This window comes from Saimiri boliviensis, chromosome 12 (genome assembly GCF_048565385.1).
Source record: "Saimiri boliviensis isolate mSaiBol1 chromosome 12, mSaiBol1.pri, whole genome shotgun sequence".
Lineage (NCBI taxonomy): Eukaryota > Metazoa > Chordata > Mammalia > Primates > Cebidae > Saimiri > Saimiri boliviensis.
The window spans coordinates 22396021-22418513 of NC_133460.1; the positions used below are offsets into that span (position 1 = coordinate 22396021).

A 22493-nucleotide genomic window follows, 5' to 3' on the forward strand; every position below is an offset into this window, starting at 1 on the left:
GATGCTTTTCTTCACATAAAGATGCTATGTTTTCCCAAAAGTCTTCTCAGTGCCTGAAGATAGAGGGAAAGTGGAGATTGGAGGATACATGTATTTGCAGACATGTATTTTGAAGAAAAACTTTGCAAAAATGATCCCAATGAGTTCCATGTATCCCATTGATAACAGTGCAATACTAACTTTTGATGAACATTTTTCAAAATCTTTTCTTGAAGCCAATTTGCCCTATTAATTTGCTCAGTAAACCTCTATTTCACCAGTAGTGAATACACCAAATGATCATTTCTCAAACTTGCTGATGGCAAATTAAAACTTACTTTACTTTCAAAAGTAGACTTCTAAAAATTAGAATAATGAGGAAAAAACATGAAATTTGTTTAAGCAAGATTAATTTTCAAAGCTGCTTTTAAATTGTATGCTAACACATCAAAATATTTTGAATTCAAAAGCAGCCAGGGACTCTAGCCAAAGTAGTTTGTTTGTTTTTGTGCTCAAAGATTTAAGACACAGCCAGGTACACTGGCTCACACCTGTAATCACAGAACTTTCAGAGGCGGAGGCAGGCGGACCACCTGAGGTCAAGAGTTCACATGAAGAAACCTCATCTCTACTAAAAAAAAAAAAAAAAAAAAAATACAGAATCAGCTGGGCATGGCGGTGCATGCCTGTAATCTAGCTACTTGTGAGGCTGAGGCAGAAGAATTGCTTAAACCTGGGAGGTGGAGGCTGCAGTGAGCCAAGATGGTGCCATTCCACTCCAGTCTGGGCAAAAGGACAAGAGTGAAACTGTCACAAAAAAAAAAGAAAAAAAGAAAAGAAAAAGAGTAAAGACTGAAGAGACTTGGCTGAGTACAGACATTTAGTGATTATTCAATAGGTCCTGAAGCTCAGCACCTGAGACAGAGTTTGATTCCAGTTTTTGCTGAAACATAATTTCATCTCAACTATTGTTATAAGGGAGGGAGAAAAGTGACATTATTATAAGTGTAAACTTACCATTTTTAATTAAAGTAAAACTTACTGACAACAGAATCAGCTAAAAAGGCTAGGGCATTCAAAACAAAATTGTTGATAAGCTAGCGAGTTATGTTTCTAGAATGAAAAGTAAAACTAACGAAAAAGACATTAATATTCTAAATGAGCACTTTCTGAACTGTGCTCCAAAAATCAACTCATAACCCAACGAGATGATAATAATGTACACTCCACAGCCCCTATGGTGGTGGTGGTGGTTGTTCCTTTTAAAATAAACTTCATCTCAGCGTGCTCTCAAAGTGCATCTTTGTGGCCCATGCGGTGCTCATGCACAATGGAAGAAATTCAAATGCAGATACACTGTGGTGCCAGAGGAGAAAAAGCTGTTCCTTCTTCTAAGACTAAATCCAAAGTAGTACACATTGACTTAGGCCTGCAACACACTGAAAAATTAATTTTTCACAAAAAACATTCAACACAGGGAACCTATCCTTCTCACTGCGTTCAACATTGTCTTAAGGCAAAACGGCATCAAATAAACGCTACACTTTTTCTAAAATGGCTTATTTGCTAACAGATTTTTCTTTCCATCATGACATGTAAGATGAAGAGAGAAACTGAGACTTAATATTTAGAATCTGGTATCAATATATAGTTGACTCCAATTTCTTAAACTGATTGGAGAGGACAAAATGGCTGAAATAATTTTAGTCTGTCCCTTAGCAGTACAGTTGTACTCACGATTTTAGCGTCATTGTAAAATGAGGGCGGCTGGCTGTGCTGTCATCGAGGAATATAGTTGAGCACGAACTACATTTTTGAATAAAATGCTCAGTAAATACCTGAAGAGGAAGGGAAGGAGAGGTAAACTTATCAAAGTATATATATTTTTTTCTCAGTTAAAATGTCAAATGACAAAGCACTAAGATATTTCTTACACTCCATGAACTGCCTGAGTGTGGTGTCATGTGCACTCTACAGAAAAACCATGGGAGGCTCTTAACTTCCAGAGATGATACTGAGATATGGGTTATAAAATGCTGCTCTAAATATGGTACCTGTCATCAAACCTAACACGGATTTTATGAATTCCCTTTATAAATGATGACAAAAGTTTAAAATAAAATGTCATCATTTTTGTTTCTACCATGCTATAAAGCAGCTAAGAATTTCTATTATTTATTTACTACGATAAAATGTAATGTATTAAATAATACTGGTACAAGAGAAGTTTATTGCAATGTATACAAAACTAATGTATTTACTAAGTTACTAATCCTAAATGTATTATTTCAGGTGATATTGTGACAAAACAGGTGTTTCAGATTCAGAGGTTGTGTGCCAGTGTTGCTAGGCCACCACCAAGTGAGGAAGCCATAGGTTTCTCTAGTCCTGTTTCTTTATGTGGAGAATAAAAAGATTATCACTTAAATATTCTCTCACACCCTGAAAACAGAGGACAACTTATAAAATGTAACTGCCACTTCATGTTTAAATAAGACTGCCATGACATGACTCAAATGAAACTCTCAGAGAATATTTGCCATTCATTTCAAAAGTTGATTAGTTTCATTCTATAAATCATCTGACCTGCACCTAGGCATTTTCCTGCTATAGCTCCGCTCTCTGCCTAGAATACTGTTTTTCTCTCTCCTTGTTTCAGCAAGCTTGGCTCCATCTACTCTCTTGGATCTCCTTGCCAGCAGCCATACCAAAACATGTTTTTTTGTACACTAATGAATCAAATTCACCATTGGTTACAAGATACTAATTCTTGCAGCGTATTCCCCTCATGAGGAAGTATGCCTAGCCACAAGAGTAAGAGAGGGCCCTAACTGTTCCTACATCCAGCTGCTGAGCATAGAATTATGCTCATAAAGGAACAAAAACTTCAACAAGTGTTTAATAAATTAATTCAGTTATAATTTGGAAAAGAAGTCTTAATACATTTAATTACACCAAAAACAGTACTAACAGTTTACTGTTTGTAGGTATTATTTAAGGTAGTCACAAAATAGAAACAAATCATCCAATTTCAGTCAGCATAAATCAAGAGTATGAAATTTTACCATCTTTAACAAGAAATGGAAGGGTTTAATAACAAAAACATAGCAGTTTAATAACAAATATAAAAATAAAAATAAAAAAATAGCAGTTTAATAACAAAAACTAGAAAATAATTATATCTAGTAATTTAGTAAGTCAAAACCAAAAGGCTTACCATCAAAGGTCCAGTACCCATTGGATGCTGATTGCCCACCCACTGACTTCTTCTACTGTACCTACTGCCTTTCCATTAAAAATACTAAAACCCATTAAAAATACTAAAGTTGTTTTTCTTATAGAGGTCTTTCACCTCCTTGGTTAGGTCTATTCCTAAGTATTTTATTTTATTTTTGCAACTATTATAAAAGGGGCTGAGTTCTTGGTTTAATTCTCAGTGTGGTCACTGTTAGGGCATAACAGAGTTACTGACTTGTATACTTGCTAAATTCATTTATCAGTTTCTAGGAGCTTTTTGGTGGGGTCTTTAGGGTTTTCTAAGTACATAATCATATCATCGGCAAAGAGTAACGGTTTGACCTCCTATTTACTGATCTGGATGCCCTTTATTTCTCTCTCTCGTGTGCTCTGGCTAGGTCTTCCAGTACTACGCTGAACAGAAGTGGTGGCCTAGGCATCCTTGTCTTGTTCCAGTTTTCAAGGGGAATTCTTTCAACTTTTCCCTCTTCAGTATTATGTTGGCCGTGGGTGTGTCATAGATGGCTTTTATTACACTAAGGTATGACACTTGTATGCCAATTTTGCTGAGGATCTTAACCATAAAAGGATGCTGGATTTTTGTCAAATGCTTTTTCTGTGTCTATTGAGATGATCATGTGATTTTTGTTTTGAATTCTCTGTTCATGTAGTGTATCACATTTATGGACCTGTGTATGTTAAATCATCCCTGGATCACTGGTATGAAACCCATTTCATCATCATGGATTATATTTTTGATATGCTGTTGGGAATGACAAACCATTGATGAATGAAATGATGGACACAAACGAATGGAAAGGCATGTGCTGCTCATAAATAGGTAGTATGAATATTGTAAAAATGACCATATTGCCAAAAGCAATCTACAAATTCAATAAAATTCCCATCAAAATACCATCAACCTTCTTCACAGAACCAAAAAAATTTTAAAAATTTTTTAAAAATTTAAAAAAAGAAATCCTAAAACTCATATGGGACCAAACAAGGCTCCACATAGCCAGAACAAAATTAAGCAAAACAACAAATCTGGAGGCATCAATCACACTCCCTAATTTCACACTATACTATAAAGCCAGAGTCACCAAAACAGCATGGAACTGGTATAAAAACAGGCACATAGACCAATGGAACAGAACAAAGAACCCAGAAATAAACCCAAATATCTATAGCCAAATGATCTTCAACAAAGCCAACTAACACATAAAGTAAAGAAAGTAAACCCTATTCAACAAATGATGCTGGGATAATTGGCAAGCTACATGCAGGAGAGTGAAACTGGATCCTCAACTACCACCTTACACAAAAATCAACTCAAGATGGATCAAGCACATAAATCTATGCCTGAAACTACAAAAATTCTAGAAGACAACATTGGAAAAACCCTTCTAGACACAGGCTTAGGCGAAGACTTCATGAGCAAGAACCCAAAAGGAAATGCAAGAAAAACAAACAGGTAAGACTTAATTGAAGAGTTTCTGTACAGAAAAAGAAACAATCAGCAGAGTAAACAGACAACCCACAGAGTGGGAGAAAGTTTACACGCTTCATAATATCTGACAAAGAGCTATTATACAGAATCTACAAGGAACTCAAACAAATTACAATTTACAAATTACAATTACAAAAATATGGAACCAGCCCAAATGCCCATCAGTCAATGAGTGGATAAAGAAACTGTGATATACATAAGTGTGTGTGTGTGTGTATGTGTGTGTGCGTGTGTGTGTGTGTAAAATGGAATACCATTCAACTATAATAAGGAGTAAATTAATGGCATTCCCAGCAACCTGGATGGAGTTGGAGACTATTATTCTAAGTGAAGTAACTCGGACATGGAAAACTAAACGTTCTATGTTCTCATTCACACATGGGAGCTAAGCTATGGGGATGCAAAGGCGTAAGAATGATACAGTGGACTTGGGGACTTTGGGGAAAGTCTGAAAAAACAGTGAAAGATAAAAGACTATAAATCAGGTTTAGTGGACACTGCTCAGGTTACGGGTGCACCAAAATCTCACAAATCATCACTAAAGAACTTACTCATGAAACCAGATACCACCTGGTCCCCCCAGAACCTATGGAAATAAAAAATAAATAAACTACAGCATTCTTCTCAGCAAACATAAATTAAATAAAATAAAAACTGAAGTTTATGTTTTCCCTCTCCTTTTTGGCAGGACAAATTTTAGGTATATTTTTAAATAGCATTTTTTTTTCTTTATTCTGAGAAAAGGGTCTCACTTTGCTGCCCAGGCTGGAGGGCAGTGGTGCAATTATGGTTAACCACAGCCTCAAACTCCTGAGCTCAAGCAATCCTCTACCTCAGCTGGCTTAGTAGGTAAACTAAAGGCATATGCCACCATGCCTGGCTAATTTGTTATTTCACCTTTTTGTAGAGATGAGGTCTTGCTATGTTGACCAGGCTGGAAATAAATCTTAATTAACTTAAGTATTTCTAACACCGTGAGCATTCACGAAAACAGCTCCATCTACGTTGTGATGTAATAGGATATGGCAGTGTATAAAGTTTGAATGAAAGTATTAAACAAGGCCTTAGAAAACAACTGTAATATGCTTATTATAGACACATCACTAAAAAACTGTCTGGGTTAATATCATTAATGATATTGAAATTAAACTTTGATTTACACTTAAATATAGGTCCTAAATTTGGATTAAATACAATAGATGGATCACAAATTTATGTCCTCTCTCTGGAAATCTCATTAGTCAGAAAATAAAGGTTACACACAGGACCACGAGAGAAGGTTGACAGAGATAATTTTTAATAAATGCTGAGACTTAAAAAGTAGATAAAGGAGTCATAAATAACACAGAAGCACAACTCTGGTGCCTACAGAAAGTGACTGGAGACTAGACAAGGCGGCTCACACCTATAATCCTACCACTTTGGCAGACCGAGGTGGGTGGGTCACGAGGTCAGGAGTTCAAGACCAGCCTGGCAAAGATGGTGAAACACTATCTCTACTAAAAATACAAAATTCAGCCGGGTGTGGTGGCAGGTACCTGCAATCCCAGCTACTCAGGAAGCTGAGGCAGAGAACTGCTTGAACCTGGGAGGATGAGGTTGCAGTGCACTGAGATCTCACCACTGCAGTCCAGCCCAGGCGACAAACCAAGACTCTGTCTCAAAAAAAAAAAAAAAAAAAAAAAAAAAAAAAAAAAAGAAAGAAAGAAAGAAAAGGAAAAAGAAAGTGAATGGAACAGAAGTGAGCAGTAGTTTGTCTTGCAGAACTAAAGGCAGGCTATGAACTTAAGAGGCAAACAGCACTTCAAAAAGTAGTGCAAAATGTAAAACAAAAGCCTACAAGGTCAGCTGAAAATCTGCAGTTAGAGACCCAAGTCCACCTGTCCTCCCATCTGATAACAAACTTAGATATATGTTCCCTGGATATACCAAACCTGAGAATTTCTGGTTCACAGCTACCGTGGCTTAAACCTGAGATATAAAGAAAACTGTATACCAAAAATAGAACTCCAATTTTCTTTCCCAACTCTGCTTTTGGAAAGCAAGTAGCCAGGCAGAAACTTGGGAGATCCTTCTCAAGAAACTGAACTGTCTCAAATAAAGATCCCCAGATAATACACTGCGGTCCCCCAAATGAAAAGCTAGTTTGGCTTCCAAAACCTCACACTGAGTGCCATCAGTTAATACAAGTCCTGCTTCCAAATAAAGCAAGCAAGCCAGGGACCACCACACATTGGCTAAAAGCCTCCAACAAGCGATCGAAACAACACAAAAAAGGGAATTCAGGGGACCAGTCAAAATCAGGAGCAAAACTTTAAAAAAAAAATTAAAACTCTCAAAAAATACATAAAATTCAATAGATATAGTAGAGGACAAACTCAAAGGATATCCCAGAAGTAGAATAAAAAGACAAACTGAAAAAAATAGAAGGGGAAAAATTGGAAACCAGTGCAGGTCTACTGGTCTAAGCAGTCTAGCGTCTGAGTAACAAGACTATCAGAAAAAAGTAACAGGGAAAATAAAAAACATTCTCAAAAAGCGTCTGCAGACTTAGTAGCCTCAATAAAATGAAAAGATCCCCACCAAGCTCTTACGTTGAAATTTCAAAACCTCAGAGAGAGAAAAGCTCCTAAAAAGTTTGCAGAGATACATAAAACCCGGTTATAAACAACATGTCATGCAAGGGCAATAGATTCAACAACAACACTGTGATGAGAGCACAATTGCAGAATATCTTCAGAACCTTACGATTTAGATTCAGCCTAGAAGTTTGCTCTCTATCAAGGCGGAAGGATTTTAAGACTGGTCAGATCTAAACATCTCCGCCCAGGAAAATGTGCAACTAGAGAGGGTAACAGGACAGAAGGAAACATAAAATCTAGGACTCAGGCGATCCCACACAGGCGGCAGTTATGTGAGATCCCAAAAGACTTTAAAGAGATAGCACAGAAAAGCAGACAGCCAGCGTATCTAGGGAAAGCCACTCTATACTGAACTAGTAAGAAAAAAGGCCAAAGAATGTTGCCTACCAATTGCCAAAAAGAAAAAGAGGAACAGATATGATTTAGCAGATGGAGAATATCTTTGAAAGGAATGTGATAAATGCTACAACACTGGGCTGGAGGGAGGGGGAACAGCTGTTAGAAAACAGGCAAATGAATACAGTCAGAAAATTAGCTTCATGCTAAAAAATAATGGATGTGAAATGTAAATTATATGTAAAATATAATTTAGCAATAATTATTAAAATCATTTTTCAATAAAGTGACAGACCACCCAGAGGCTACTTACTGCATTTGGCTGGATAAACCAGCATAGGCTAGGAAAAAAGAGATTATTTAGAAGAAGTGCAGAAGTGCTCAGATTTCAGAACTGTCTCAGAGAAAGGATGAAGGAATATGTAATGCAGAGACACAGCGAAAACACCATATGACTTAGCAGTGAACAATATTAGCATAGTCATAATCATGTCAATATTACTGATTTAATTAAAAAGTGTGCTACAATTGAAAGAAGCAGAGGGAGAAAAATAAGGTCATGGTGTAGCGGGGAAGGTATGCTTCCACCTGCTGTGACAGAAAGTCAACAGACCGTGCTGACAATTAACTTAGCTCTTCTATTTTTGCTATTTCATTAAGAATAAGATTAACTGTTTAAAGCAGATCTTTATACCACAACCAGATTATTAAAATTTAACTTAAATGTCAGCAATCCTTAAAAGGTGGGCATACTGAGCTGAAGACTTTTCTGGATAAATTTGACAGGAAAGTAGAAAAGATTCAGAAAATCCACAAAACAAGGTCCATGCTATCACCACTGCGTCCCCATTATCATTTAAAGGAATCAAGAGAGACACACTTTTACATCAAACTATCAATTGCTCAGCTTTTTGACTATTTACTTACATGGTTTGCAGAGTCACTTTCTCTTATTTCTTGTACTAAGAATGAAAGAAAAAAATCGTCACTGCTGACACAAATAATATAAAAAGTAGTTGTTAACATCTTACTGACTACTCCTTTCTACAATGAGAAAAAACTCCATGCAAAAAAAAATTAATTTCAATAATTTATAATTTAAACCATCTGGCATGATAAATCTCATAAAGTAAAATCTGAAAGCTTACATTTACTTTTTGACCTAGTTTACTTTTAGTTATTTTACATACGAAGGAAATAATACTGATGTACAAAAGAAGAGGGCAAAAAAATTAGGCCAGATGAAAAATTTAGCTGATCGAAAAGTTTAACTGTTGCATCTATGAGCCATGATCTGTTAGTATTCTCCTATTCTGCATTTACACATAGCTTAATTACCAGAATCTAAGAGCTAACAGCTCTAAGAACTACTTCCTGGCCAGGCACCCATCTCTAGATGCACCAGAATCCCTGTAAGCATCTCCAACCACACTTAGTGGTCATCTACTAACATGTCACTACAAACAAAACAAAAACAGGTCTTTATACAAGGGAAAAGTAACCTATCTTAAATTTAATCTTTTGTTTATTGTGTCTTTTTTGAGAAGGAGTCTCATTCTGTCAACCAGGCTGGAGTGCAATGGTGTGACCTCGGCTCACTGCAACCTCTGCCTCCAGGGTTCAAATGATTCTCCTGCCTCAGACTCCCAAGTAGCTGGGATTACAGGCGCACCCCACCATGCCCAGCTAGTTTTTGTATTTTCAGTAGAGAGGGTTTCACCATGTTGGTCAGACTGGTCTCAAACTCCTGACCTCATGATCCACCCACCTCCGCCTCCCAAAGTGCTGGAATCACAGGTGTGAGCCACTGCGTCCAGCCAAATTTAAATCTTAAAATAAGTAACAAACCTAATTGGACATGGTGTCTGCAGCAAAAAAAAAAAAAAAAAAAAAAAAAAGGCCAGAATAATAAAAGCTCCAAGAGGGACTGGGACCATGCTTTGTTTCCTACACGGCCTCTGCCTTTAATGCTGGAAGGGCCTTGTAGGCAAACATTCCTATCACTGAAGAGTGAGGGACATGGAATAGCTTTTCTTTTTTCTGCTTCCATGCTCTCTAGGTGTGAGAAGCCCATGGCTCTGGAAGGAACTGGGAAATACAACTCTGAAATGGTTTGGATATGTCTCCCTCTCTAAATCTCATGTTAAAATGGGACCTTTAACGTTGGAGACAGGGCCTAGTGGGAGGTGTCTGGGTAATAGCAATGGATTCCTTATGAATGGCTTGGTACCATCCCCGTGGTAATAAGCAAATTTTCATTCTGGTATTAAACCAATATGAGTTTTTCTTTTCTTTTCTTTGTTTGCAGAAAAGTGATCCATTTATTTAGAGAGAGAAACAGGAGAAGAGAGAAAGCTTCCACGAGAGAGAGTGGGTGGAGTGGGACCCCAAAGGGGAAATTCAGGAGGGGAAAGAGAGCTCCCACTATGTGAACCAGTATGAGCTTTTCTAAATACTTTCTATAATTCATCTGATCAAACAAGAGTTTTCACTCTTTTGCTTGGCAGAGAAAACAATGGTGACCCACTGTCTGTTTGAGATGTCTTTGCTTCTGGATGGTCAGAAGGGTTTGACTCCAAAGCCAAATCTATACAGAGAGAAAAGAAAAAAGATGTGATCACTTATGACAATTTATCAACTCATTTATTTGGCCAGGAGGCCATTTCACTACCTCTTTTATGCTTGCCCATTGGGAAAAGGGACAAAGAATTATACATAAAGATAAATCTAAGACTCCTCCATCACATGACAAATTGTATTAATTAAAAGATGGCAAAATGTATAAACAAAAAGTTAACATGTTTTCACTAATATGGTAACAAGTAAAGGAAAGTATATCATGTTAAAATAACACAAGTGAATATGTGAAAATTTAGAACATTTAAACCAATATGAGTTTTCCTAAATACTTTCTATAATTCATCTGATCAAACAAGAGTTTTCACTCTTTTTCTTGGTGGAAAAAACGATGTTGGCTCACCATCTGTTTCAGTTTTCTTTGCTTCTGGGTGGTCAGAAGGGTTGGACTCCAAAGCCGTATCAATACCGTCTGTTTGAGATTTCTTTGCTTCCAAATGGTCAGAAGGGTTGGACTTCAAATCTATACAGAGAGAAAAGAAAAAATATGTGATCACTTATAACAATTTATCAACTCGTTTATTTGAAGAGGAGGCCATTTCACTACCCCTACTCTTACCTTTATCTATTGAAATGAATGTATAGACATAAGATGGTGCCAGGCAAGGTGGCGCATGCCTGTAGTCCCAGCTACTCAGGAGGCTGAGATTGGAAAATTCCTCAAACCCAGGTCAGGAATTTGAGGGCAACATGAGTAACATAGTGAGACCCTCCTTTATTAAAAAAAAAAAAAAAAGAGGTAAATGTTCCCTTTGAGCTGTGTAAAATCAACTTTGTGTAAAATAAATCAAGATGGCAATACATTTTAAAACACGGGCCTATTTTATAGGCAAAATATAAAACATATTCCGGAGTTTGAAAAATTTAAAAAGAAGTGAATTCAGCATATTAGTCACTTCCATGTCATTCTGAAGACACAGGACCTTAGTTCTATTGGTGACTGTCTTCCAATAGTCACGTGAGATCTCTGTCTTCATTTCTTCACTAGCAACACATACAGAGAACATGCACAAGACTTCTTTGTATTGGAAGGAGCCAAATGAGACATATACAAACTCTGTTGTAACCCTAAAGAATGACAATAAAGAGCCTTTTTTGGGCTTTCATTCATCTACGAACTGATGTGTAAAATCACTCACAGACTTTCCTTACACCAGCAACCAGATTATAAGTATACACAACTACTTACACATTTTGTGTATAAAGGTATACTCAATTCACATATTTATTCTAAATTCTTAAACATCTTCAAAAGTGAGTATAATACTCCCAAGTTACAAAGTCACACTTATCATGAGTCTTCATTATTCTACCTCTGAAAAAAACTAAGAGCTGAACTAAAGTTGTTTTTTTAAGTTCTGAGATACATGTGCAGAACATGCAGGTTTGTTACATTCGTATACCTGTGCCATGGTGGTTTGCTGTACATATAAACGTATCATTGAGGTTTCAAACCCCACATGCATTAGGTATTTGTCCTAATGTTCTCTGTCCCCTGACCCCCATCCCACAACAGGCCCCACTGTGTGATGTTCCCCTCCCTGTGTCCATGTGTTCTCATTGTTCAACTCCCACTTATGAGTGAGAACTTGCGATGTCTGCTTTTTGTTCCTGTGTTAGTTTGCTGAGAATGATGGCTTCCAGCTTCTTAGGCTTTACTTTCTTATCTTTGAACAAGATGCTATTGTCAGGTGGGGGAAGAACAAAGGGGCACCAGTGGCAACAAACACCCTTACATAGGCAAGGTCTGGCATTTTAACATGCGATCTTTACATTACACGTTAAAAGACATTTCATGTCTTTTGAAAGTTTTCTGACCCTGAACCATCTCTACCTTTCTTTCACAGCAAGGAAGTAAATAAAGTCTCGTAAGTCACCAGAATAAATCTAGAGACACATTTTGTGTTAAAGTAAGAATTTTAAAGTAATCAGAGCCTCATGGGTAAACTCCTTTGGGGGAAAAAAACACTGGATTTTTCTGCAGCCCCGGCCGAGACATTTCACACCTTTCACAATTATTGTAAGAACCCTCCATTTTCTTTCCTTTTGTGTTCAAATTACAGTTAGAAGGACATAAGCACCTGTCAAGGTGACTTAAAGCCACCCATTAAGAATATCCTGTCATCTCTCCCTGGCAAACTTCATTCTGATTTCAAAGTAGAAATCCCCAAATAGTTCAGTATGAATTGTCCTGCGATTTAGCTACTTTAACAGAGGACACAATTAGGCACGTACCTGGTTCCTTCACTTAGGTACCATCTGGATAGGCACACAAAAAGAATGCGATGGCTACTGGAAAGTCGGGATATTTGAGTTTTTATTGAAAAAAGGAACAGAATATTCCAAAGAAGCCTCAACAAAGTCCCACAGAATAATAAACAGAGCTACAGACAAGAAGAGCCATAAATAAATGATCCCAGGCGAGCCTGAGAGAATGAGATGAGGGAGCAAGAACTGGGCGATTGGGAGGGGAGGAGACAAGAAACTGCCTGGACTCTGTGGAGAGAGACTAAGAGACTAAGAGGGGGGTGGGAAGGCGGGGCAGAGCCAGCCTTTGTTTCTGACCAGCCCTGGGAAAGCTGGCTACGGGCAAAAAGGAGCCTGAGGTGGGCGATACCCCCTAGGAGACCTCGGGGGCAGCAGCAGCCAGAGGTGTGGCCAGGGCAGAAGCCACTGTCACTTCCTTACCTTCAGGCATCTCCTGGTCACAGATCTGGCGCACATGAAGGCCATCACCAGCTTCAAAAGTCAGCTCGGCAGGCTCTGCAGCAGCAGCCATGGGCGCTGCTGCTACCGTGTCCTCAGCTGCGGCCTCACAGATTTCGGACTCAGCAGGACACTCTGACCCCTGGTGTTGGTCCAACTCAGGGCTGACCCTGGGGCTCACACAACAACACATCAGTATGTTCCCCATGGGGCACCCCTACTCCTGTCTGCCGCCGCCTGTGCCTCTGCTCACAGCGTTGGCCACGCGATCCCGCTGCCCAAGGCGAGGCTACGCTGCACTTGCAGAGATGGTCTTGCTGCTGCTCGCCTGGCTACCCCACAGCCCGGCCCCGGCCGGCCAGGGCTCGGGCCGAGGCCCGCACCCTGCCCCCTCCCTTGAGTTGACTTGTCTGGGAGGGTGAAGAATAACAGGCTAATTTAATAGGTTGTGAATCCAAAAAGTGCTGAGAGACACAACAACTGCCTATAGAGAGTACAGAATGAGCTTCTCCTCCTCCTGTAGTCACCTACAGACTGAAGCCCAGTGGCCCAGGTGGAAGCTCAGGCATGTGACTCACAATGCCCTGCCCCACACCTCACAATGCCCCACCCTGGCTGCCCGCCCCTCCCCCGCTGCCTGGGTGCCCCACCCTGTGGCTTATGATGTGGTTGCTCTCCTGGCCCCTCCTGCAGTGCCAGTGGGACTAAAGTTTTCATTCATCGACAGCTTCCTGAGCTTTTTAGTCCCAAGAAAAGCACAGAGTGGTTTGTTACTGAAAGCCATCTTCCACTATGAGTTCTGTACATAGTCTCAGTCAGCACAGTGGGTCCCATTAGCAACAAAGTTGAACTTTATTTGCTGACTGAATGTAGATACACCTGAACTGTTCACTGCTTTTTTAATGAAATATTCCTCTCCTGTTTTCCAATGAGTGGTAGTTTTTGTCTGCAGCTTGAACACAGCAATCCCTGGGCCCTAGCTCTACTCTCACTAAAGAGTTATGACTATATGTCTTGAATGACACCTTAGGACCCATCCTGCCTCCACCTCCTTCTCCATAAAATAGAAACCGAATTTGTCCCTCCAAGCTCTGAAATGCTGGAACTTACCAACTGCCTATTCTCCCCTCTGTTTCTTCCTTCCGTGGCAGCAACTTTCAGATTTTCTCTCGTTTACTAACAAAGTACTAAGCACAATTTTGTTATTCAAAATCAGGAGCTGCAAAGTGAGTGACTACAGTCCTAACTCAATAAAAATAAACACTCAACATCTGGCAAGCAGTATGTGCCTGACAGTGTTCCAAGTGGGCTATGCTCATTTAACCCTCAGAAACAACCTCACAGGTTTTGGAGAAGACATTAAGATTAAGAAGGTAAGTCATCTCCCCAATGGCCACATGACTGCTCAGGCTGGGGCCATGATTTGATCCCAGGTAGTATGAATTCCATAATTCCTCAAGTATGATTATCAGAAAGTGTACTGTTCCATTTTCACACTACTGTAAAGAAATACCTGAGGTTGGGTCATTTAGAAAGGAAATAAGTTTAATTGACTCACATTCCACATGGCTGTGGAGGCCAAAGGGAAACTGACATAGTAGAAGGGGAAGCAGTTACTTCTGACATGGCGGCAGGCCACAGAGTGTGTGCATGTGAAGGAGCAACTGTCAAACATGTATAAAACCATCAAATCTCATGAGAACTCACTCGCTATCACAAGAACAGCACGGGGGAAACAGCCCCCATGATCCAATTACCTCCCACTGAGTCCCTCCCTCACCACACAGGAATTATGGGGATTACAATTCGAGATGAGATTTGGGTGGGGACATGGCCAAACCATATCAGAAAGTACAGGTAGAAGTCAAGCTTGGAAGGGAAGTGACACTATAGATCAGCATACTGTTTTTAAAAACAACTTTTTTTTTAAAATGTGGATTTTAAAATGCCTCCTGTTGATCCAACACTGATGAAGTCCCTTCTATATGTGAGACACCGTATGTGTGAAACAGTCCCAAATCTCAGTGAGTGTAGGCAGATACACAAACAAAGGCTTAAGAAGTTCAGTTTTCTGAGACCACATTACTGGACAGTGTATGAACCTGAGACTGAAACCCACCTCTATTTGACCCCAAATGCTGGGGTGGTTTAAATTTTATTCTGAAAATTTGAGTCATTGAGCCATAAAAAGGTGAGGAGTCTCTGTCAGATATGTGTGCAGTGGTCTGTCTAAGAAGGAAGGACTGAAGGAAGGAACAAGACCAATCAAGAGACTACCTAAAGGAAGAGTAATGCTAAAGGCAGTGGCAGTGACAAAAGTGGAGGAAAGACCGATCACACGGAGTTACCGACCGGACGGTCCCGCGAACGGTGAGAGGCCCGCGGGGAATAAGCGTGGGGACCGAGGAAACCCTAGAACCATGTTTCTCAAACTTGCCTACCATGAAGTTGCAGTGTTCGCGGCTGCTCTCAGAGCTTTGAAATGCTGCCCAAGGATGACAAGAAAAAGAAAGACGCTGGAAAGTTGGCCAAGGAAGACAAAGACTCAATGAACAAATCTGGGGTAAGGCCAAGAAGAAGTGGTCCAAAGGAAAGTTCGCGACAAGCTCAATAACTTAGCCTTGTTTGACAACGCTACCTATGACAAACTCTGTAAGGAAGTTACCAACTATAAACTTAAAACCCCAGCTGTGGTTTCTGAGAGACTGAAGATTTGAGGCTCCCTGGCCAGGGCAGCCCTGCAGGAGCTCCTTAGCAAAAGACTTAACAAACTGGTTTCAAAGCACAGAGATCAAGTAATTTATACCGAAAATACCAAGGGTGGAGATGCTCCAGCTGCTGGTGAAGATGCATGGATAGGTCCAAACTACATTTGGAAAAATAAAACTATTAAATCCAAAAAAATGTTGCATATCTATATATGAAACACTGCACTACCACTTAAAAAAATTAATGTCCTTTGCAGCAACATGGATGCAGCTGGAGGCCATTATCCTAAGCAAATTAATGCAGGAACAGAAAATCAGATTACTCCATGTTCTCATTTATTAGTGGGAGCTAAACATTCAGTACCCATGAACACAAAGAGGGGACCAACAGATGTTCGGGCCTACTTGAGGGGGGACGGTGGGAGGAGGGAGAAGGTCCTAAAACTACCTATTGGATACTATGCTCACTACCTAGGTGACAAAATCATTTGTAAACCAAACTCCAGCAACATACAACTTACCCATTTAACAAACCTGCACATGTGCCCCTAAATCTAAAATGAAAAATTTAAAAAGAAAAAGAAAAATGAATAAATAAAAATAAAGAGGTTGGGTGCAAAAAAAAAAAAGTGGAGGAAAAAACTTTGTGATTATTTGGGAGACAGAATGGGAAGTGCTTGGTCATGAGATGTGAAAGTGGTAAAGTAGTGGGAAAAACGGGGCTGCTCAGGCTCTGCTGGGGAAGACTGGGTATAGAGTTGTACCTTTCTCCTGGCAGAGAATGTAGGAAGAGAAATAGGTAAGGAGGAAAAGATCATTTTTTACTCTCAGTGTCACATTAAAATAAAACTCTCTGGTCAAAGTTGACTTTAAATCTCTGTAGGCTAAGACCATTTGTGACATCCCAACATATGTTTCCAAAAATAACACACACAGTAAATCAAACCATTAAGAGTAACTGGGGAAATTTCCTAAAATTTACATGCTAAGAATATCACCATTTTTTATATTACTTTTATGGAGTAACTCTGAATCTATGGTTATAGCGAATGAGAAATCTTACATAAAATAAAGCTAACATTTTAAATTTAAAATTCGATTGTCCTTAGAGAATAGAGAAAGCAACTGAAGCTGTGGGCGTGGAAGCAATTGCCTTGAGAAGTTCTATATAGCAAGGAGAACTTGAAAGAAAGAAGATCTGGAGAATAGGGTGATTTACACGGCATTAAGTAAAGCTTGCAAAAGTGAGCACCCGGAGTCAAGAGACCTGCATATGAATCAGGATCGGCTGCTCCTGTGAGTCATTAGACAGGAGATGATGCCTGATTTCATTTCTGAAACAGCAGCACCTAGCACACTGCCTGATCAATAGCTACTTAATATTATCCCAATGCACAGAGTCAAATTTTGCTAGGAAGACAGGAAAGCTACAAGTCAGCTATGGCAACTTAGTGATTGGGCTTGCGCAAGGGAGTGAGTGATCTGGACGTCAGGCAGTGGGTAAAGTAGTGAACTGGAGGTGAGAAAACAGTGACACAAACTTAGGGCTTCTCTTCCCAAGTATTCGGCTGAGAATAGAGATGTAGTAGTTAAAGGGAGATATGTGGTAAAGAAAGCCTTTTATTCCAGGATTCAACAAATGTGTAAGAATAATTATATGTTAAACAGGAAGAGTCAACAGAGAAAACACATTATTGAGGTTAGAAGAGAAGGAAGAACAAATGCACAAGGGCCCCCAAAAGGCACAGATGCGTGCAATCTGGATCAGGAAGAGATTAGCTTTGGCATTCGGCAAAAGCAAGAAGGGAGAAAGGGCCATGTGACTCCAAAGGTATTTCTGGTAGAGGAAAGGTTTAGGAAGAGATCTTTTGATGACCTTTATTGTAACAGAGTTTAAAAAAAAAAACCATGGGAGAAAAAGAATATTATATATAGAAGTCTACACTTCTTGATACACCTAACAACCAAAAAAAGCTTGATACACTAATAGATTCCCTAAACGTGGGTAACTTGAAAAGCAATTTAAGCAAAAATCACAGAATCCAATTATAAATAAGTATATCTAGAAAGTGAAAAATGGGCTTAATTTTTCCCACAAAGAGTTAAGAGAAATAACAACAATTTTAGGGGAAAGGGAAAAAATAATTGAGAAGAAAATTATATGCAATCATAAAATATATGAATATTTACAAACTCTATCATAAGTAATTACAAAAATGACCAGAAGAATCATTATCATAAGCAAAGGGTCATTTCAAAAACATGGGGAGAAATGATTCCTATTTAATTTAATTCCACTGAAAATATTTCAGTGAAGTTTGAGGACAAGAATAGGTAATATGTTGAAATGTGAGAACCCACAGTGGAAGGAAAAAGAATCCAAGAAAGCTCAGTTTTAGTAACCAACATCAAATACAATCCTCAGGACCTAGTGGCTACAATCTGTGCTAATAGTGTCTGAACACCTGGAAGTGTCATTAGATATCATTGTGGATGATTCTTGTAGACTTGAGATGGTGTCTATTTAAAGTTACAAAATAGTGCCTGCATTTAACGACAGACACACTCAAAAACAGATATCCATGACTTTAAAAATGGAAGAATTTTGAACTTTCTAAACAGGAAAATATTGGGAAGCACTGCTATGAAAATAGATTTTAAAACATTTTTATTGAAGGCAATATTGAAGTAAGTTAAGAAAAAATCCTATCCTCCCATGACTTTGGCAAGTCTGAGAGAGCAAAGAGAAACAAATTAGAGTAGGGTCATTTGAATTAATCAGGAGTTTGAGTCTGTGAAATGAGCTGAGACCTTGTTTATTTTTGACTCCAGAGTAAACTAATACATCCATTCATTCAATACCCATTTAATACCTGAGCCCTTAGCAAAGACGCCATATACTGTGTGTAAGTGCTGGGATATTGATTGGACCAACATAAACAAGGTTATTAGTCTTGTGAAATTTATCTTCCAGTAAGGGAGTTAACATCCAACCCTGCAAATTCAAGGGTCCACACATGGCCAAGATCATGTCGGGGTGCACAGAACCCCTCCTCTGATCTGCAGACAAATGTGCCCTATATTCTGGCCCTCTACCAGCAAGTGAAGACCCTAGAAATTTCCAGACACACAACAGTGTTCTAAACTGCAGGCTGCTGTCCCATCCGATGGCAGAGTAGACCTTTTCTTCACCAGACTTGGCCTGTTATCCTGTTAAATGAAATGTCTTTTTTACACAGAAACAGAGCACAGAAACTAGTGTCCTTTGGCCCTGATCCCATCACATGGTTTGTAGGTACACACCAGGTCCGAACAAGTAACACAAAATTGAGGCCTCAGGCCCTAGAGTGTGCACATCGGCTCTGCTTTCAGAAAACATCAAGGTACTTTTGGCAAGTCTGCAGACTTTATGCAGAAAAACAAAAACAAAGACATAAACAAGTGATGAGGGCAAACACGCGTGCGCATACACACAAACACACACACCCCATAGTGACTAACAGAATCTCCCTCCAGGGGATTTGCAGACAAGGGAGCAGAAAACATCCCAGGGGCCTTTCACAGCTACTTCCTGGAGCCCCTTTTCAGACTGTGCTCTCTAGACCTGTCTCAGCCCAAGCACCACCGCCCTGATATGCAGGAGCTAGATTCCTTACCTGAAATTCAACATCAAGAAACAATCTCTTTTACTTAAAACTGATAGGACTGTCCTCAAGCAACAACTTTGTTGGCAGGGGTGAAGTTGGGGAGTTTCTTAAAATGTGAGGCCTCTGTCTACCACCTAGAGAACCTGGAAATTTCCACCTATGCCATGAAGTCCAAATCACTGGCCACTGCCCCAGTGTATGGCAGCGTATAGCCGATTAGACAGACCATCTCTCCGTCTCATAACATCAAAAAGACACAACCAGTCTTTATATGACTCCCAATAAAAAAAAAACCACCACCACCTGGGAAGAAGCTTTGCTGAAAAATAAAAAATCAAAATCAAATCTTATCCAGCTGCAGGCTGGGCGTGGTGGCTCACGCCTGTAATCCAAGCACTTTGGAGGCCAAGACGGGTGGATCACCTGAGGTCAGGAGTTCAAGACCAGCCTGACAAACATGGTGAAACCTCGTCTTTAAAAAAAAAAAAAAAAAAAAATTCTTATCCAGCTGCTAGATGTTTTGTCCATCAGGAAATTAGAACCATGTGTGGCTATATAAATATATCTTGAGATTAAATAAAATTTAAAGTTTAGTTCTCCCATCTCACTAACCAAACTTAAAGTGCTCAGTAACCATAAGTAGGCACAACCCACAACTCCAATATACATTCTGTTCATCACAGAATTTTTCTTAGTATTGCTCCCTACCCATTCACAGGAATTACAGGAGGGCCTGAGAAACTGCGGACGGGTGCAAAGCAATCCACGAAATCCAGAAGACAAGAAACTCTACAGACCAGCAACGTGGTTTCTTAAATAAAATGTAACCAAAAAAAAGAAATGGGAAGATTGTTGACTAAAAATTTTTAAAGAGACTGAAAAACAGTATTGAAAATCAGGCAAGAGCAAACTACGAGGCTTATGGAAGCATGGAGGAAGAAACCAGGAAGAAAAGGAAAGAGTCACCACAAGAGGCGGGACCACACCTCCTTCTACAGGGAGGAGGAGGACTGGGGCTGGTGTTACAATCAAGCAGCAAAGCTTGATTTCCCAGCCTGAGTGCCGAGTACACGGGTATTCACCTTCTGGCAACCCATTAAGTTAAACAATTGTTTTTATGTGGTTTTCTATATCTGTATTAAATTTCACCATTAAAAAATGGTTAAATAAAATCTCATGAAGAGCATTAAGTGTTACCTGGAAAATTATAATAGGCAGGATGAGAGCAATTGGGCCTCTGTGAGAAGCGACAGCTCAGCCAAACTGAACTGACAAAAAGGAAGGCAGCCCTTGGAAGTTCAGAATATTCCAGAAGAAAACATAGAGAAAGGGGTTGGCGTGATGGCTCACTACTATCCCAGCACTCTTGGGAGGGCAAGCCAGGGAGATCACCCTAGCCCAGAGTTTGAGACTGGCTCAACATGGTGAAACACTGTTTCTACAAAAAATGCAAAAAGCCTCCAGGCCTGGTGGTTCGTGCCTATAGTCCCAGCTACTCTGATGGCTGAGGTGGGAGGATCCCTCGAGCCCGGGAGGTCGAGGCTGCATTGGGCCGTATACTCGTGCCACTGCACTCCAGCCTGGACTGCAGAGCAAGACTGTGTCTCAAAAAAAGAAGAGTGAGAAAGAGAAAAGGCCCAAGAGGAGGATAAGTATGTGGAGCTTGAGTACTGAATGAATTCTAGTGTGACTACAAAGTGGTGAGCTGCAGGAGGAGCATTTACAGGTACCACAGATTTCTGTATGCTTTCAAATGGCAGAATCTATAAATGTTAACTCAGGAATGTTACGTATATCCTACGGATAAGACACAAAATACATCAGATGTATAGAAATTTATGTGTGATGCTTCAAAATAAAGATTGGCGCTACTGTTCACACTGGAAGCTGAACCTGTCCTCCAAGGGCTGTGCACATGGTCTAACTAAGCTCAGAACGTGTTATTGCTTACGATGCATAAAGTGCCCACTACACTATCTGGGAGGATGACCTGTCATCCTATAAAAATAAGAAGCCAACAACTGGTAAGCAATAGGGACATCACATAATCTTATTCTAGAACAGTTCTCTAATAAATCAAACCTACCACCCAGCCTTACCTCCTCGACATCCTAGTCATGGAGCGCCTCCACAAGAAATCTAGAGCAGTCCGAAGAGTCAGCCTTGTGCTCACACTCTCTGTCAGCCTGGCTGACACCAAACAACCCTCTAAGCTTTTCTCAGGTATCATTTTCATCTTCATTATCTTCTGTCACTAAAGAGAACACCATGGCAGAAAAGTGAGAACAAAAACTACATCCCTAGAGGACTCATTGTTTTCAACCGCTTAGGCCATGAGTCTTCAAACTCAGGAACTGAGGGCCTCTGTCTGTGGTGGGTATGGTGATGGCCACATATGAGTCAGGCACTGAGAGGGCAGGTCAGCCACAGGTGAAGAGAGGCCAGGAAGCCATTGCTGTACATGTGTGGGCGCTCCTGCACTCCTGCACGGCAGCAGCCAAGCAGTCAAGGAGGACTGCAAATATTAGGGGTTGAAGAAGGAAGTGACATTTAAAGGCAGAGCTTTAGATTATTAAAGAAGAGCTCTAAAGAGTGTTGAGCCTCTCATCACTGAGAGTACCCAGACAAAACCTGAATGAAAATCAGTACACAACAGCCCTCCCAATTCAGTGTGCCAAGGCCAAATGTCACCTTGAGGCCTTGATCTCATCATGCAGTAACCAGGGAGCATAGTATGAAGCTCACCAATTATTTATTTATTTCTGCATTAATTTGACCACAAAGAACGTATAGGTATGTTTAATAAAGCATAAAATCAGAGGACAAGGGAAGAACAAAATGTGTTATACAGGGTTCTCATTCTCAGAAAGAACAAAATAAAAATTTTTACGGGCAGAAATATTTTTCGGCCACCAAATTCTACAAAAATTTCTCATGAAGGACTTTTAAAAAGAAGATACAACATGACACAATGGACAGTACTTGCATTGAATTTTACAGCAAACCCATATGTGTACTTCACAAGACCAATGTGTGGTCCTCGGAAGCTGATGATTAAAGACATCTGCCAAGTAGGAAAGGTGACGGCCAG

The 22493-nt window shown here is 39.8% G+C and overlaps 1 protein-coding gene and 1 pseudogene across 1 annotated transcript in view; one reads left to right on the forward strand and one right to left on the reverse strand.

Annotated features, from left to right (window-relative positions):
• The window catches only part of LOC101037498 (cyclin-Y-like protein 2), a 31612-nt gene extending 18357 nt beyond the window's left edge, over positions 1-13255 (reverse strand). The window contains exons 1-4 of the mRNA XM_039477741.2: positions 13030-13255; positions 10232-10291; positions 8632-8666; positions 1717-1817 (exon numbers count right to left, since the gene is read on the reverse strand). Coding sequence (XP_039333675.2) covers positions 1717-1817; positions 8632-8666; positions 10232-10291; positions 13030-13255 — 422 coding nt within the window. The remainder of the gene's footprint in view (positions 1-1716; positions 1818-8631; positions 8667-10231; positions 10292-13029) is intronic.
• A 2274-nt stretch (positions 13256-15529) lies between these two features.
• Positions 15530-15971, forward strand: LOC141580502 (small ribosomal subunit protein eS25-like; annotated as a pseudogene).
• Positions 15972-22493: the final 6522 nt, after the last annotated feature.